Genomic DNA, 17,666 nt, shown 5'->3' with positions numbered 1-17,666 from the left:
TGGGTTTCAACGAGTGAGACATTGCTTAACCAAAGTGTGTGAGCCTGAGCAAATCATTTCATTTCACTGTGCCTCACCTGCAAAAATGAGGAGTTCAAAAAGCCTGCCAACTACTGTATAGCACAATACTGGTGCCACAGCAGGGCAACATCAGTCTGTGATTGATGAGGACCTTTGAGATAGGTCTGTGTTAGTGTAAAGATGCCGGCGGGGGGTGTCTGCACTTCCGCTCTCTACATGGTAGAGGAGAGGCACAGAGGTGATGCGAGCTGGTTCTTAAGTACATGGTAGTCCCCAAGCACCCACAAAGGAATGCCCGCACACTGTGTTGGTTAAAACACAGTCTTTATATAACTAATATTCAAAGGTATATACAATATCATGATAATGCCCTGTGTGCTCGGAAAATCAACAATGGTAAATATATACAGTTCTAAAGTGGTACCACAACGATTATTAGATCTCATTAAAGTGCATCAACTATACGGTCAAAATGCCACACAGATCAATAAAGAGGAAACCAGCAGTAGAGAGAGGAAGGAAAGCAAGATGGTTGAACAATTGGCAGAATGCTGGTTGCTACCGTTAAAGACAGCTCTGTGTGGAGATCCCCCCACCTGGGCAACCTGTAGGATAAAGATACAATCCCAGTCCATATATTGTTCACACTAGACTTCCCAATAGTTCTGCAACCCCAAAGTACCTGGCGTTGTAGCGTTCCTCGTCGGGGAATCGACGGCCCTTCTTGAGTGCCCTCCTTTTAAGGCAGGAGTCACGGGTCATTGAACGTCTGACAGAGAACAGGTTGAGCTACGACGGTGAAGTGGCAGCTTCGTTCCTAGCAGTGCTCGTTGACAGGGAAGCGTAAACGTCCTGCAAGGAAGAGGCGTGCGGGGCACCTCAGTGTCGATAGTTCTGGACAGCAAAGAGTTTGAAGAACTGTGGACCAGCAAGGGCATCGAGTCGTCGGCGTCTCCGTGGTCTTTGGGTGGCGGGAAACCCACCGGCGGATGCTCCTCGGCGAGTCAATGGTCAGGCCTTCTCCAGCAGGATACAGCGGCGATGATGCGGACGGGAGCGTCCTTGGATCAATGAAGTTCTTAGGTAATGGGATCACGGCGGCTCCAGTCGGCGACAGTGGCGGACAACAGTCCGGGCACTTCTCCTTGTGATTCCGCGGCGGTCCCCGTCTCGGGTCGGCAGCCTGTCGAAGGTCTGTCTACCAGGGAGCTTTGGCAAAGATCAGCTGTGCACGATGGTCCCTCGTAGCTCAGGAAGAGGGCGTCTTACCAGGTCCTCTCTGGGTCAGTCCTTGGAGGCACAGCAGCTTTCAGATTGTGAAGGAGAACAACAGAAATTCTTCTCGTCCAGCAGGGTTTCAAGGTCAAGCTTCTGTTACTCCAGCTACTCGTCGTAGTGGACTTCAGCTTCTGAACATGATTCCTAGCAGTGGAAGGTCCCCAGATATACTGTTGATCTCCCATTCAATCCGCTGGGTCACACTCAAGCATCCACTCACAACTAAGGGCATTCATGCAGGCAGGCAGGCAGCCAATCAGGCACTCAGTGCATTCAGGCCATTCACTTCTCTCCAGACACTCACAACAAGTTATGTGTATTGGGACAAGTACCGAGCCATTCAACACTCCACACTGCATTCATACTGGTTTCGGGTAGGGCTGTTTCGGTCATTGTGTCAACCACCAGATACTAGACACCCACAATATAGAATGCGTATTCGTCACACACTCCATTCACCCAGGTCCCACCCACAGGCGTACCCACAACATTTGGTCGTTGGGAAGGCTCCATCCAGTCTGGTCAGCACTTCCCCACACTACCATACATGGAACTTTCACCCAACAGCCAGTCAGGGGGAAGCGACAGAGTCAGGGCTTCCCGGGACTTCGGGAATATCAAGGTAACAGGCGATGGAAGGCAAGAGGCCATGGAGGCCATTTTGTCTCCATCAGGAATCTACCAATTCCAATTACAGGGCCTGGGCATCCCAAAATGGAGGACACTCAGGGCACCAGTCAATTCAGCACGGGTGCCCAAAAACATACACTAGGGGCACAGGGTTGCACCCCTACCCATGGGTGCCATAAGGGTATCCCATGGGTCTGTTCACCAAACCAAGAGAGAGAGCTGCACTGCCAGGAGTCCCACATGAACTCCTGCGTGGAAAACACAACAGAACACACGATAGAAAAAGCAGTAAAGGACAAGGATACGGAGGCCCTGTCCCTCCGATGCATTTCCAGCATCACAGTTAGGCTGACAGAATCATATTTAAAGTTAATTACTCAAGATTACGCATATATACTGACATTTTGCTTGTAATCAGCGCATCATGCTGTCAAGGCTCAAGAAAAAAGAGGCTCTCATGCACACAGTTAAAGAGGGGTAAGAATATGACTGGAGTTGTGATGTGTGGGGAATTAGACAAATAGAGAGGGACACAAACAGAGAGGGAGAGACAAAGAGCGAGACTCACATAGAAAGTGTGACAAGGAGAGAACTGCAGAAATTGAGATGAACGCACACTGTGAGATTAACAGCGCCGTAATGGCTGATGGTTTTGTGCGCTTAATAAATGTAAACATAAATAATTAAATAATGGATATGGGCTTTAGAACCCATTAAAGGCCCTAGCACAAGAGAAATTTTGTGACCCACTACACCTGAGTGCTGACCCTATTAATTCACGATCAGTGAGTACCTGCACTTCTTTTTTCCATTTAACGCACTAAACTTATGGGAGTGTGCCACTCACGTCCTTTTCACGTGTTAAGAAGGCAGCAGGCAGTCAGAAATATCTATTACTAGCAGGTGTACCCGTGCTTTGGACAGTAATTCCCACTTCAGTCCAAGTTTGAAGTTCATTTAATGAACCAATATAGATGATGATGTTGCATGGTTGTTTGCGTTACACGAATAACAACACAATCAATTCCAGCTACTTTTAGTTAGAGTGTTGAGATTATTTGTGTCCCGATCTACAGCCGAGGCAGCAGCGACCTCAACATAAGCGATGTATGTGTAGGGCTGAAGAGTGTAAGCTTGAAGTGCTGCTCCCCTATGTCTACGGCTGAAGCATGCAACCTACGTACTGTTGAGATGGCATACATTCATCAACTCCCGTTGGAAATGAAGTTCCTGTAATTATCATGAGAGATTTGCCATGATGTGACGGACAACATAATTGCGGACATTATTGAAGAGACATGCACCGCTTCCTGTCACCCGCATTACTACAAAAGCACCATTTTGTGTCACCTGCATGAACTCAGTAGTGAGCGCTACTAATGTCAGCTAGAATGCGGATATTGTGGGAAGTTTAGGAACAATGAACTGTTGAAGTTTACATAGAACTAGGGCAGGACTATGGCGCTAAGAGCCATAAGGCAGGGGTAAGTATTGCAGACTGAAAAATAAATTAAAAATAGAACAATGTATATTTTATACTTTTTGTTGTTGCAAACCTTTATTCGGCATTAGCCTTTTAGGTACATCAAACAGGGTACAGATAATTACAGATAAATTCACTTATAACAATTAATCAAATCATCAAACCCCATTATAAATGATGAAATAAAAACAATCAAAATTCATTTCAGTCGCATAAAAGCACTTATGACAGTTGATAAAATCACAAGACCACAGCGCGATTAACCAAATATATCTCTAGACGAAAACACTCAAGAATCACTTTCTATCACATTACTTAATAGTGCTCGCAAGTGCAAATGTTAGGGATTAATCATGCCTCTGATTGTGGCAATATGAAATAACTGAAACAAAGGTTTCCGATACTGAATTTTGAACTCCTTCAAATTTAAACATAAACAGGGCACAAGCATATGCTGGCTTGATTACATTCAGATAATGTTCAAATCCCTGCATCTGCTTTAAATCTAAATAGCTAGGCCCAGAGGCTAGGGCTACTGAGGTTGTCATTACCCAAGTCAACTTGTATCTCTGGAAAGCAACCTTCACCCCATCCTTCATATTTCTCACCATGGTTTGTGGATTATACCAGTAGGCAGACAGACCCAGTAGAGCAAGCCACTTTTTTACGTGAGCTTGCCAGTGGATCCTGTGCCAGCCCCCCAGCAACATTACATGTTCCAGGGCCTCACAATATTTCTCCAGCTCCTGGCTGCCCCAAACCCGAAACCAATAGTACACGGTCAAATCCCTATTTCTTCACCAATAGGGGGGAGATCACACTCCATATGGGTAGTGATGCTTAGGGTGCTTTCCGGAAGCAGCAGGATTGCTTTAAAGCATGTATTTTCAGAGACTGTTAGGGATGTTGTATCAGTGTGTCCCCGAAACTCAGCCCTGTTAATCACTGTTGCCTTAGCCTGTGCCTGATACAGCTTAAAGACCGGCCCTATTGCACCCCTACCAAGTCTTGTGCGGTATGCCTTTAATGCCCCACTGTTTTTCTGTAGCCTTGAGTATCTGATTGCCCCATCGCCCCCCACTTGTAAACCTATTTCCAAGGTAGTCATACCAGTCCACCTGCTCAATGATTTTACCGCCCACCTCCAGGTTCATGGGTCTTATCTCAGTCCTTTTTGTAGAGAAAACCATGGCTTTAGTTTTTATGGTATTAATCTCCAGTCCCAATTTGCTACACTCATCTGCAAACATTGACAAGGCAGAACGCAGTCCCATTGGTGTTGTAGATAATAGGACTGTGTCATCAGCAACAAAACAAAACTGGAATGCGCTCCTTTCCCATTTTTGGCAGGTCCATTCTCTCTGCTTGTAGCCTCTCTATGATGGAGATTATGTATAGGCAAAATAGAATAGGGGCAAGGACACACCCCTGGCGGACTCCGAGATCTGCATTGAGCATCCCCAGATCACATCACATCACCAGCTTCGGACAGGACGCCCACTGGCTCCCAGTATGTGATATAATTTCCCTCCGCACTAGTCATTACCCACAAATGTCTGACAAACTCTGCCCCTAAGTACCTGTCAGAAAAATTCAACAAACACCAATCCGCTAGACCTACTAGAGCTCAGTATTCACATTGCCTTAATATCCTGAGGTTCAATCTAAAAAGAGCTGGGGGAGCCAGCTTCCCTGTACTAGCCGCCAAACACTGGAACGCCCTCCCTCTCACCATCAGAACGGAACCCTCGCTTTTGACTTTCAGAACCAAATTAAAGAGCCGGCTCCTCGATAAAAAAAACACTAACGGTCGCCTAACCTGCTCTTCTTATGTGCCTGCTTTATCCTTCTGTATGTCCTTTTGTAATATTGACTGCCTGGTACTGTCGCCTCATCTGTAACCCCTGGCGATTGTCCTTGCCATACTTGTATTCTTTTCCTGTATTCTATCAATCTTTTGACCAGCCTGTAACAACCGGTCTTCCTGCACTTATTGTTTGTTGTAAATCCTCTATATACCTGTAACTCTTGCTTAAGTTCTTGCAGCCAGTTACCTCAGTGTTCAGTGTGCATTACAAATAAATAAAATAAACTAAACTCTGTCTACTCAGAATGGTCAGTGACTTTGCCTCCCAGCCCCCAACGGAAAACTGCCATATTATTACTATACAGAAGTTATATTGGTCACAGTAGTTCATCAGGGATGTTTTTGTGTTGCACGGGGCAGCCCATAAGATCTGTCTTGGTATGCTATCAAATGCTGCCTTCAGGTCAACGAATACGCCGTATAAATTGGCATTTAAAATCCTCAGGTACTCTTTGATCACTAAGTGAAACCTGAAGCTTTGGTCCACTGTGCTTTTCCCAACCTGGAGCCAGGCCTGTAGGTGGCTAAGTTGATTGGTACCCTCCACCCATGTCACTAGGTGCTGCTGCAGCACCTTCGCAAAGGTTTTTCCTGCCGTGTCTAGCAACGCGATGGGTCGGTCGTTATGGGGTCTGCTCTGTCCCCTTTCTTAAAAATGGGGACAATCACAACCGATCTCCAGGTTGCCGGGACCCATTCTTGCTGCAAGATTGGATATAATTGTTAAAACCGGGGCCCAGATAACAACCTCGTTCTTGTAGAGATCCACCGACACCCCATCAGGTCCTGGCACTTTCCCCCCCTTTTGCACTCTTGGTGCCCCCTCCACATCTACCACTGTAGTGACCAAATAATTGTCACCACTGTTTTCTACTTCAAAGTCATCTCCCAGGTCAGCCATTAAATCCACTTCATCGCTCCTTGGTGGGGAGGTATACAAACCTTCATAGTGGTTACCCGACCCTGTTAAATTAATACATTCAGAGACATTTACATCACCCTTTAAATCTGAGTCCGAGCTCATTCTTCAGAATCTGACAGTATCCCTGTTTTGTACACATACTTTTTACATTGTATACACCATGGAACCTACCATATTCCAAATGTCATGTTTGTAGAATATTGGGAAGTAAGCTGAACATTTCGAACAGACACACACACACACATATCCACATATGGTAAGGTTAAACATTGCAGACCACTTAAAAAAACATAAATAAGAAAAATGTATATGTTATACGTTTTACATTGTCTACACCATGGAACCTACCCAAATGCCAAATGTCAGGTTTGCAGCATGTTGGGAAGTATGCTGAGCATTTTGAACTGGCACACACACATATCCACAAATGTCCCTTTTATATATAGAGAGAGATTACTATTGTTATAAATACACTTTGCGGTGGGTAAGAGAGGGGGAGGAGACACATGAGAGCGGCGAGAGAGGCAGAATGCCAGGAATTTTTGGGCATTGAACGAGGGAGTATGTGGTGGAGTTTGGTGGTAATACACCAGGTATTCTTGATCATTGTTGAATATGGGCCCGTTATGCCTTCCCCATCCACTACATGCCCTGTTGACCCAGGGGGTCAGCACAGCTGGAGAGGGAAGATGGATAGGCACAGGGGTTGTCGAAGGAGCATGGGAGTGCAACAGAAAATCATAGATGAGTACAGTGCTTTAAGTGGGGTAAGAAATTGAGGGGGCCCCTCATTTGGGGGCGTGGCTTGTCAGTTGGGCGTGGCCTAAAACTTGAAGGCGTGGCCTAAAGAAGAGCATGTAAAAATTAACAGGGGTGGTCTCATCTACATAACTAAGCACATACTGCAACACTGCTGGTACAACCAACAAAAATCCTGGCCAAATCATTTAATTGCACTGTGTTTTATCTGTAGCACTTAAAGTCCTGGTGTAGTAAATAGTGACAGAGTGCGACATAATGCTACAGTATACAGCAGTGTAGCCCCACAGCGTACAGTAGCGCCTCCTCCATGTAAGATTATTTTGTGAGTCCCCTCTTGTGAATGCAGAAATTACAAGAACCAGAATGCAAAGTTAAGGAATCATAGAATCCAGTAGGTGCTCGTCATTTCATACCTGAAATGGGACGGTTTGATGTTTTTTTATAGCTGTTGATCATAGCTTCTAATCCCCATCCTCTATAGCACATACACCTTTCCAAATGCTCCACATCTCTGGTGCTTGTCCATGCCAGCGACATTGACGTTCCTTGTGGGCTCTACACTGATACAGTAACTCAAAGCACAAGCTGTGCTACATACACATTCCTTGTGATGTCTAATCTGTGTTTGCGTCTACACTGGGGTATGTACCTTGTTCCTATGGCTGCTGATCTACGCCACAGCTCATATAATCTCCTTGTGGCTACTACTTTTAACACAAGTCCTGTCCCTATGCTAGAATAGAGTACCATCATCGCGGACTGCTAATGCTACCCTTACATGACACTTTGGGCAGAGAAAAGGGGGTAAGGGAACTTCAAGCGCTTTGCCATGCACTTTTAATCGCTGCCAAGGCAGTATATACCAGTGCCCATGAGTGTCAACTGAAACTAAAGGGGCAACTGGCAATTGCAGATTCTAGGATCACTCATTTTCTTTGCTTCGGTTGGTGCCCAACATATGTCCATTACCCAGAAGTACTGTCTTCCTAGGTCACTATGTGTTAATGGATGCAGTTTTTTTTTTCCTGGTCATGGTCTTCCACCCGGTGTCCTTAATGCGTGTTTGATGCCACTGTCCTTGTTCAGTGAAATAAGAAAGCACATATTATGATATTTCAGACCTATGTCCATGTATGCTGCCTGAGCCTCATTCCCCTAAGCTGCACAGAAGTTCATGGGCCCTGCTCTCAGCCAGGATATACATTCATATTCCCAAATGTATACGCGGGCTAGTTTTACTGTTAGCAGGCATTTAATGGATTATCTTCTCAGCGTTGCTGCACATTGCTTCATTTAATCGAAAATGAGGGTACTTTGTTTAGAAAATTCCTGTCAGGCAAGCAGAAGACAAAGGCCAAATTGCACGCGTGTACACACAACGATAAACACGTCAAACTTGCATTTGTGAAAAAAAACGGTAGTTTGTAAATATGCAACCAGAGTCAAGATTGCGAGCAATGTAAGCAGCTTCCTAATGACCCATGGAGAGTCTGTTTCCAGATGGCTTGGAACTTACAAAGGCAGCGAGCATGTCATCACCAAGCTGGTGTGCATGTGACCTGCTGCACCAGGTCATTTGCAAAAGGAAAGAGGTGGTGGCTGGGAGGTTATTGCCTTTCCCCCTGAAGTGAAGGCTTTCAGAAGCGAATGTCTCCGCCATGGGGTTAATGGGTCAAACATGAACACCCTTTTGTCTCCACTCCTGTTGTGCCTGTTACAGTGCACGGCTGAAACGGAATTCTTACTCTCAGCCTTACACTGTAAAAGGCACAACAGGGAGTGAAGACAAAGGGGTGTTAATGGTGGGGACGCTTTGCGTTTCCTGAGCTGTGATTAACACAAGTGCCAGCCAGCCTCAGCTTCGCACAAAGTAGTTTGACCGAAGCTATGACTGCCCTGCACTTCTGTCAGTCACAGCTGCCTGACGTGATGAAAACTGGCTCATCTCCCCCGTCACGGCTGCAGCCGTGGCGGGACAATGACCCGCCGTGAAGTGGTGGGACCGGAGGCCCCAGCAGGGCCCTGGCTCAAATTCACTTTTTGGAGCATGCCAGGGCCCCGCCCCAGAGGTCCCGGCCCACTTAAAGCAGTGGATGGGTAGTTATGAACAACAGAGGTCGTTTCACCTCTGGGCTTCAGATGGTATCAAGTCATGGACCACTCACCCATCCTCTATCAAATGTCATGCGGAACCACTCAGGGGAATAGTTGGTTTGATCCGAGTGAGCATGTTGTTACTCCTTCAGATTAGGGCAGGTTTAAAACACATGTTTTTAATTGTGACTCATTACATGACAAATCTTTTAATTTTAAGAAATGATGCTGTTGCACATGTTCATGCTAAAAAGAACCCTGCTTGACATTTTTACTTTGTTGCCGTGAGTTCTTGCCTTTTACTATTTTTCATATGTTGGTACCATTTTAGGAAGCCCAACTCTGAAGCGATCTTTTTGCAATTGTTAAATTAAAGTCCTGTCAAATCTCATTCCTTCTACGAACGTGAGACTTGCAGCTTAAATCGCAGAGAGCGATGTTTATCTCTATCACCGCTTATTTAAACAGATGGAGTTAGTCTACGGTTTGAGCAGTAGGTGGCGCACTTGCCTCATTATCACAAACTGAGTGTTTTACATCAAATAGCGTTGCTTGTTTTGTCCATGTATACAAATGCACACATTTAGCAAAAAATGTAAAACTGAAAAATAAATGTTATGTACGTTCTGTTTAGTCAGTGTAGTATAACTTATTTGAATGTGTTAAAAATTCCACTCCACACATTTGCTCCCAAAGAACGAGTGTTGTGTTATTGTATACTGTTCAATAAGGGTGGTATGATGTATTGTGTTACAAATTAAAATGTTCCTCGCAACTTCTAATGCACAGCGAGTGTGTTAGATACTTTATCAATGAAAAGACCTCTCAGGTTCCACCTTCACCCTTTTCTTACTTTAACAACTTGATTATTTTTGCTGTAAAAATCTTATCTAGGTAATAATAATAGATTATTTATAACACGCTTAATACCGAGAGATTTCCAAACGGAATCCCAGGATTGAACCTGTGTTGCTCTCTAGTTTGTCTTGCTCCCAAGGCTAGCACAGTGCCCCTGAGCTGTCCTCCCGAGAAGTGTACCCGTTGCTTCCTTCGTCCCATTTTCTCTGTTTTCCACTAAATCTACCCACTGTCTGTGAACTGCTCTGACTTTTCATGCGCGTGCATTTCTCGATGTTAACCTATGAACAATGAGAAACACGGCAATAATCTAAAAAGTCGCATACAAATTAAATGTGCATTTGTCTGCCTGTTTCAATAAATATGAAATAAAAGTTTTACATTTCTATTGGATGAAAATATGGTCATTTTTAATGCAGCTCAAACAATAACAGAATCGCGGTCCGTGCGGGAAAGGATTATATTTTGCCCGCCCCGGTTTCTCTCTTTCTGGGTATTAAAAGGTGAGAGAATCTTGCCGCTAAGCGTACATGTTAAGTGGTTTGCATTGCCTACGCACTCAAGGTCTCACTTGCTGCATCTGCTTTGAGCGAGGCACTGCCATCTGGCCAGGGTGCAAAGCCTGGGCTTTTTGGATTTGTATTCAATAATAAAATGGTGTGGGTAATTCCTTCTCAGAAAGGGTAATCGGCTGATCAGATTGCCCTTTCTCCAGCTCCATGCCAAAAACAAAGTATGTTTCTGTGTTCTGATGCATCAGTATCCTGACTGCCCGTGGCACCGAGCAGGTCCAGAGGACACATGTGTCCACGTGACAGTGACAGAAAAGTCTCGGCCCTGCAGGGGCGGCATTTAAGATATGCAGTGCTGTACCCAAACGATGATAGCCCATGCTGGTAGAAGGATAATCGTTAAATTAAAGCCATGCCGGGTTTAGGCATAGTGCATGGTACTACTTAAGATCAAAGCTGCCACATTCCAATTGATATCACACATGTGTCAGCTCCTGTGAGTCCTCTCTGCTGAGGCAGGTCATGTGTATTCTGGTCAGCCAGGTGTAGCCCACCAAATGGCAGGATGGGAAGCTGGAGGGCCGGGCCTCCTCTTGATCTCTTTTTGAGGGCAGGTAATACGCTCCACCTGAGAAAGCCACAAAGCAGGCAGCAATCCTGAGCCCGGGCATCAAAGGAGCACACCCATTCATAAGGAATAGCCTCACACAAGGGCGCTGCATCTCTAAAGGTCTTGGTTCTCACTGAAAAGGGAAGGGTCGGGACTATGATAGGCAGGGGGGTTCTGGTCAATGGAAGAAGACTTCCACCATCTTGATTCTCACTGTCCCTCTCTTTCTTTCCTGCCCCTTTCACTTCTTCTGGAGCAAAACACTTTGGGTGTGACATCAGAAGGGCACAGTCTACTCCGTTCAAGAGCAGGGATTGGACCATTAAAGGAGGCTAGCTTTAGTCCAATCACCTGATGACATTTGTCTTTTAAAGAAGGGGTCTCCCACTGCTTCTGCGGATTCGTTGAGAGCCTCTCAGATCCTTTAATTCCACACATTCACTCTGAAGATCTCACTGGACTTCTCTTGGGAAAGCTGCACTTTCAAAAGCCCTCATCCTGAGGTGAAGAAGGAACCATCCAAGACAGAAGAAAGATCTGTTCCCTACCATCTTGCAGGGCACATCAAGCAAGACCTCTGCTGTGAATCAGCACCTACCACTCTGCAACAGAATCTTCTGACTCAGGAGAACAGACGCTGAATAGAAGAATCCTATCCTTGAGTCCCCCTGAGTGGGCCTCACAGCAACTGGAGGATCAGACAAGCCTAATTTCCCTGTTCCACTGCACCAAACTGGTCGCTCCATGCTAACCGCACCTGGAACAAGAGGGAAGTTGCCGGTGCTGGTTGCTGCACTCCCCCACCACTTTGATCTTGCTTGCATTTTCAACAAGTTCAACACTGTATCGTGTCCTAGCTAAAGCTCCTCACCTGCTCGGGTCTAAGTGACTTCTCAAAGCTGGGACCTGAACCGAATCACTGGAGAGTCAAATGCTAACTCTAATTGGGGGTTACAAACACGGCTCACCCCAGCTAGCCCTTGAACTGCCACCTCATTGACCACACATCAACGCACACAAGATCACCACTTTGACGATTCTTGCCTGCTGACTCGAACCGCTGGAGTATCACTCATTGACCCCTCCCGGCAGTTAAAGCCTGACTTGGCCTGGCCAACTGTGAAGGATGCCTGGGACCACACCGACCTGCATTGTTGAGAGCCGCCCTTCAACCGCACTGAGCACCAGCATTCACACCCTACTCAATGCCTGCTTGCTGCGGGGGCCGCCCCAATCCCATAGGCCCAAAGTGAGCTTGATCCCTCGCATCTACGTTGAACACCGGGTCTTACTTCTTCAGCCCACCAGGAACGGATTTCAGGTACTGTTGACTCTGAACTGCCCCCTGGGTCCACTTGGACCCTAGAGACTGCTTAGGTCACCATCACTCCTGTTTCTATCTAAGATATCCTTTGAGTGCAGAGCGAATTGCCTACCACCCTTTGAACTACACTCAGATTGCTACTTTCTCCAGTCTGTTCCATGTTCTCAGTTCTTCCTTTGGGATGGGTTTTTGTACAGTATTTTCCATTCATTCTATGTGCAGATGGTGTTTTTGATTGAAGTGTATATATTTGTATAACTCCTTCATTTGACAGGCCCCTTATTTTGGACTGTGATACTGTGTTGTTTGAGTCACTACTGGGTCACCTTCATACCCCTCTTAAGAACATAGCTTTCCTTCGGCCCACGTAACTGCAAAAGGCGAAAGAGATATATCACTCAACTGTCCCTAATTTACCTTTATGATTGCATTTTGTTTTGCTTTGTAGAAGTGTGAGGGCTGAGTGGGTCCATTTACCCCTGCTCATCCTTGCACTCATGCAGAGCAGAATCCAGTTTGTCACAACTTGGGACTGGTCAGAGTGCCCGACATTATTTTATTCACCTAGTCAAGTGTAAAATAAATAACACTGTGAAAGTAAGCCACATATGCATGTGTTTGCAAACCACTATAGGTAACACGTGTGTAATCTAGAGTTACCATTGCATTATCACAATTTGTAAGCCGTTCATTCACTGTTCTCTGCATGATTTTTTATAATATATGCACCAACAGCTGGCTGATGGATTCCCTTTTTTTCTGTTTGATGCAGGTGTGCATCGGGATTTGTTGGGAGCAGATGCCAGTTCAGCAACTTGAACTGGTGGGAGCAGCAACACGTGGAGGAACTGGAGAGGCGCAATGTTACCATTGCAGCCTGCATGGTGACGCTGACACTACTGCTGGCCCTTGGATCCTGGGTCGCGTACTACTACAGGTGACGCATTAAAGCAGTGAAGAATGGTTACTGAGTTTTATTGTGATTTGTAAAGCACTACTTGCAAAGACATCGCTTCTGGGTGCTTGGAAGGGTTTGGTATGGGTGGTATGTCAAGGGGTGAGGCGGTTTGATAGAGTGTTTACAGAGGGGAATAACAGTTTGAAAGTCATAGGGGCCAAGACACCTTGATCCCGGAAAGTGGTTGGGGCAGATGGACTTCCTGAACATGGAGAGGTGTTCCTGATTTCTGAGAGATGTTGGTCGATCATGCCACAGGATTGCTCCTGGGGTGGGTCGTAGTCTGCTTTCAGTGTTCATTTTCTTGGCTGGGAAATGGCAGAGAATCTTCACCATTGAGGACCTTCATGTTCTGGCAGTTGGCAGCCTTACACAAGCTTTAATAATTATGTTGGGTAAGTCCCTTTTCCCAAGCTTCTCTGTGGTTCAAGATCTTCTGTTTCGCTGGCAGCCGGTTTTGTGGTTTTTGGTGGTGGCTTGATGTGGTCACAGCTGCTGAGACCTAGCATTTATTTGTAGTCCTGCTTTCAATCAATTGTACTTGGTTTTTTGTTTCCTTTGGCAGAGTCAGCTATCATCTATCGCAGTAGCCCTACCTAGCAAGGACTAGTGATACGTTTCCAGGAAAAAGGGAATCCCCTTTAGTAAGTCTAATTGGAAATGGGAGTTCTGGGTTAGAGCTTTCCCCCAGGGATGAAAGAGTTTAGCCTTAAACCCCAAGCTTAGATATCTTGTTTTGGTAGTTTGTGGGATGTCAACAGCAGAGCAGGATCAGAATGAGGAGCACAAAGGACATATTAAAGGAACAAGGTTTTTATGTTTGGTTACAGGCCTGGGCCCACTTAGGGATTGCCATCCAAATGGTGTGAACAACAACAGGATAGCTTCTCCCTGATTTTCAGCCTGTTCTGCCTCGGTTTTTAAACAGCGGCACTGCAGGACCCCCTTGATTGGTTGATATGGAATTTGTAAAGCGTGACATACACCCAGGGGCATCTTGGCGCTAGGAACAGTACTTGGAGTCAAAGCAGAGAAGCCGGCGGTCAGAGCAGGTGGGTTGTACGAGCTCTCTTGAAGGGGGGATGGTCCTCTATAACACAGAGGCAAGGAGGGAGAGAATTCTACAGTCTGGTGGCAGCGATGGAAAAGGCCTACCCACCAATCCGAGTATACCAAGCCTGAGGGACAGCAACTATGCACAGATGAGTCGACCACAGTGCTCAAACGGTGACATAATGGACACATTGCTGTTGAAGCATTGCCTGCTCGCTTGCTGTAGTACGCCCAGTGAACAAGACGGATAGACTTCAAGAAAATTTGTTTAGTGACAGAAGCCAGTTAAGGGGGCGAGGGGGTGCACAATGGGAGTGACATGAGAAATACAAAGAGCAGAGGTGGCTGATCTGGCTGCCGGATTTTGGAGAACCTGGAGTCGATGAATCAGATAAGCCAGTTGCCTCAAGTACAGGGCGTTGCAGTAGTCCAAGGTGGACAACACCAAGAAGGCTACAACCAGAGCCCTAAACTGCCCGGGTGTAAATGGAAGAACCTCCCTTAAGATCTTTAACTGCAAGCGGCCCTGTTGGCATACCACACCAATCTGCTTATCAGCAGCGAGGGTGACTGAGATCTTGACACCAAGGTCTTTCACTGTAGCGACAGGGGCAGGAAAGGGTCCAAGAGAAGGGGCGAAAACAGAGGTGTCCAGAGAGCAGTGGCAGAGGGCGGGCCTACCACCAACACCTCAGTTTTGCTACAATTCAGCATGAGCCAGTTACTACTCATCTAATCCCCATGGCTGCCAAACATGCTCTAAATCGAGAGTCTGTCTCCTCAGAAGAAAGATCAAGATGCACGATGATTTGGGTGTCATTGACACATGAGTAACAATGGAAGCTGTGGGAAGAGATGTGTTTGGTCAGAGGCTGAATGTAGATGTTAAACAAGATGGGTGAGATGGCAGACCCTTGGGGAACACTACAAGTGAGAGGGGCAGGGACAGATCGAAAGGGAGGGAGAGAGACAGACTGAGTCTGGTTAGAGAGAAATGAGATGAACCAGGCAAAGACAGTGCTAGTGATGTCTGCCTGGGCAAGGCGCTGCAACAGGACTGCGTGGTTAACCGTGTCAAAGGTGGCAAAGAGATCAAGTAAAATGAGAGCTCCCATGCCACCCTGGAGGCTCATAAAACCATCCACGGGGGCAACAAGCACTCCCTTGGTCCCGTGCCCAGGGCAAAAAACTGGACTGAGAGACATTAAAGAAGAAAGAGGTTTCCAGAAAAGAACCGAGACACCGAACCAGCAGGGATTTGTGGAAGAAACAGAAAAAAGAGAAATAGGGTGAAAATTGGCTAAGATAGAAGTATTCAGCAAGGGTTTTTGAAAATGGGAATGACCAACGCGTGTTTAAGGCTGACAGGAATAGTGCCTGTACTGAAAGAATGATTAATGGCCTGGGTGATGAGAGGAGCAGTGGAAGGCATAATATCCTTCAGCACATGAAGCGGGATTGCATCGCTAGGAGAAGCTGACCTAAGCTTGGAAGTAGCTGTCATAATGTCGTGAGCAGAGAAAGGTGGAAAAGAGGACCACCGATCACCAGACTCTGGAGCGTGCAATTTAGGGTTAGTCTGCTACAGCTGCACACCAGAAGGGCATATCTGTTTGTGGATGGTGTCAATTATTTCCACGAAAAAAGAGGGCTAATGAGTCACATAGGGCCTGAGATAGGGCCACAGTCACAGGAGGAACAGAGCACAGAGAGCACACAATACAGTACAGCTCACTAGGCCGATTAAGGGAGCCCTCAATTTGAGAAGAAAAATAAGTACATTTAGCTTCACGAAAGCCTTAAAGTATAAAGAAGAGGCCTGCCACGGCCTCTTGGGGGCTATAGGTGGACCGCCATCTCCGCTCGGCTTGCCTCCTCTTAAGGTGGGGTGCTCAAAGGGAGTCATCAAACCAAGGCTCAGACGGATGAGCTCTGGATCTTGGACACTTAAGAGGGGCGACAGACTCAGCCACAGCCAGACATGCCTGAGTAACGCGGTCCGGATCTTATAAGGGGCCGGAATAACAGTGAGCAAGCAGTGAGGTGGCAATCTCAACAGGGGGGACAGTGCACCACACCTGCAGCGAGCTGCCAAGGGAATTTTAGGCCTGGCAATAGGGTAAGAAAGCTTCCACACAAACAGAATCGAAAAGTGATCAGACCAGCTCATAGTGCAGGGCGCAAAGGTGGTGGTACATAACTCAGATGCAAAAATAAAATATAGAATATTGCCCAGTATGTGAGTGGGGCAATTAACCAGTTTAGGAAGAGCCAGATCAAGCATGGCAGAGATTAGGCCATTTCCAGGGGCGTTAGGTGACTCAATAGGCTTAAGATTGAAATCGGCCAATACACAGAGATTAGAGAAACAGAGTTGCAGGTCAGAGACCAATTCAACTAATGAATCAGGAATCTTAGAGTCAGAGCCAGGGGGATGATAAACAAGCAGAATATGGACCGAGGCAGTGGGGGAAAGCACAAGGCAAACCAGAATGGCTTCCATTCTTATGCTATGGTATAGTGCGAGAAGGGTACCAGTAGACTTGGACTTGAATATAATGGCAACTCCCAAGTCAGGTGCAAGGATACCCGATTTGAGCAGAGAATATTGAACCCCAACGGGAGGAGCAGAGCCACAATAGGGTCTGAAGAGACACCTAGCCAAGTCTTGGTTACACATAAGATATCAGATGCATATTCCACTCCTTGGTTATTAAGAAACCATGTACTCTTGCACACAGGGCCAGGGAAAAGGCAGGTTCTCCAGCATGGGGTCTGGCATGGATTCACATGCTCATGAATATTCCCCGTCGTCAGGCTGGGAATCCTCGGTAAAGAAAAAACCAGTATCAGTTTCGTTTCTGATCTGTCTTTCGTAGTAATAACCAATCACTGGTCTCTGCGTCATACTGACCACAGCCAATGACTGCCCTCTACCTAAGCACCGCCTCTGGCAGCCATCTTCAGATTTTTACTGCACGTTCATGTGTTGGGATCCTCGTGCTATTGCTCTCGAGCGTTAGTGCTATTTTTTCACGTTTTTTCTCAAAAACTTCGTTTTTTCGGTCAAAAGAGCCTCAAGCTCCACCGACTCTCCATCCGATCAACGGGGACCCGTGTCGGATTCGTCTGTGCCCCTCAAGGGTGAAGATTTCGTCGAGCTACGCTTTTGGAGGACTCCAGAAGTTTCTCAGGCCCGGACATGGCCCAGGAGAAGGGATGCTCGACGCCCGGAAAGCTGTTCAGGGTCTGCCCTGGATGCCAGCTGCAGAACGTCTTTAAGGAGGACGAACA

General features: G+C 46.5%; 1 protein-coding gene across 3 annotated transcripts in view; it reads left to right on the top strand.

Annotated features, from left to right (window-relative positions):
* The window catches only part of EGF (epidermal growth factor), a 775,649-nt gene that overhangs the window by 595,908 nt on the left and 162,075 nt on the right, over window positions 1-17,666 (top strand). For all 3 annotated transcript variants that reach the window (XM_069630734.1, XM_069630733.1, XM_069630732.1), the window contains one exon: window positions 13,134-13,298. In XM_069630734.1, the coding sequence (XP_069486835.1) occupies window positions 13,134-13,298 (165 nt within the window). The remainder of the gene's footprint in view (window positions 1-13,133; window positions 13,299-17,666) is intronic.

This window comes from Ambystoma mexicanum, chromosome 6q (genome assembly GCF_040938575.1).
Source record: "Ambystoma mexicanum isolate Mex_15411 chromosome 6q, UKY_AmexF1_1, whole genome shotgun sequence".
Taxonomy (NCBI): domain Eukaryota; kingdom Metazoa; phylum Chordata; class Amphibia; order Caudata; family Ambystomatidae; genus Ambystoma; species Ambystoma mexicanum.
This window is presented reverse-complemented; position numbering and strand designations above follow the sequence as displayed.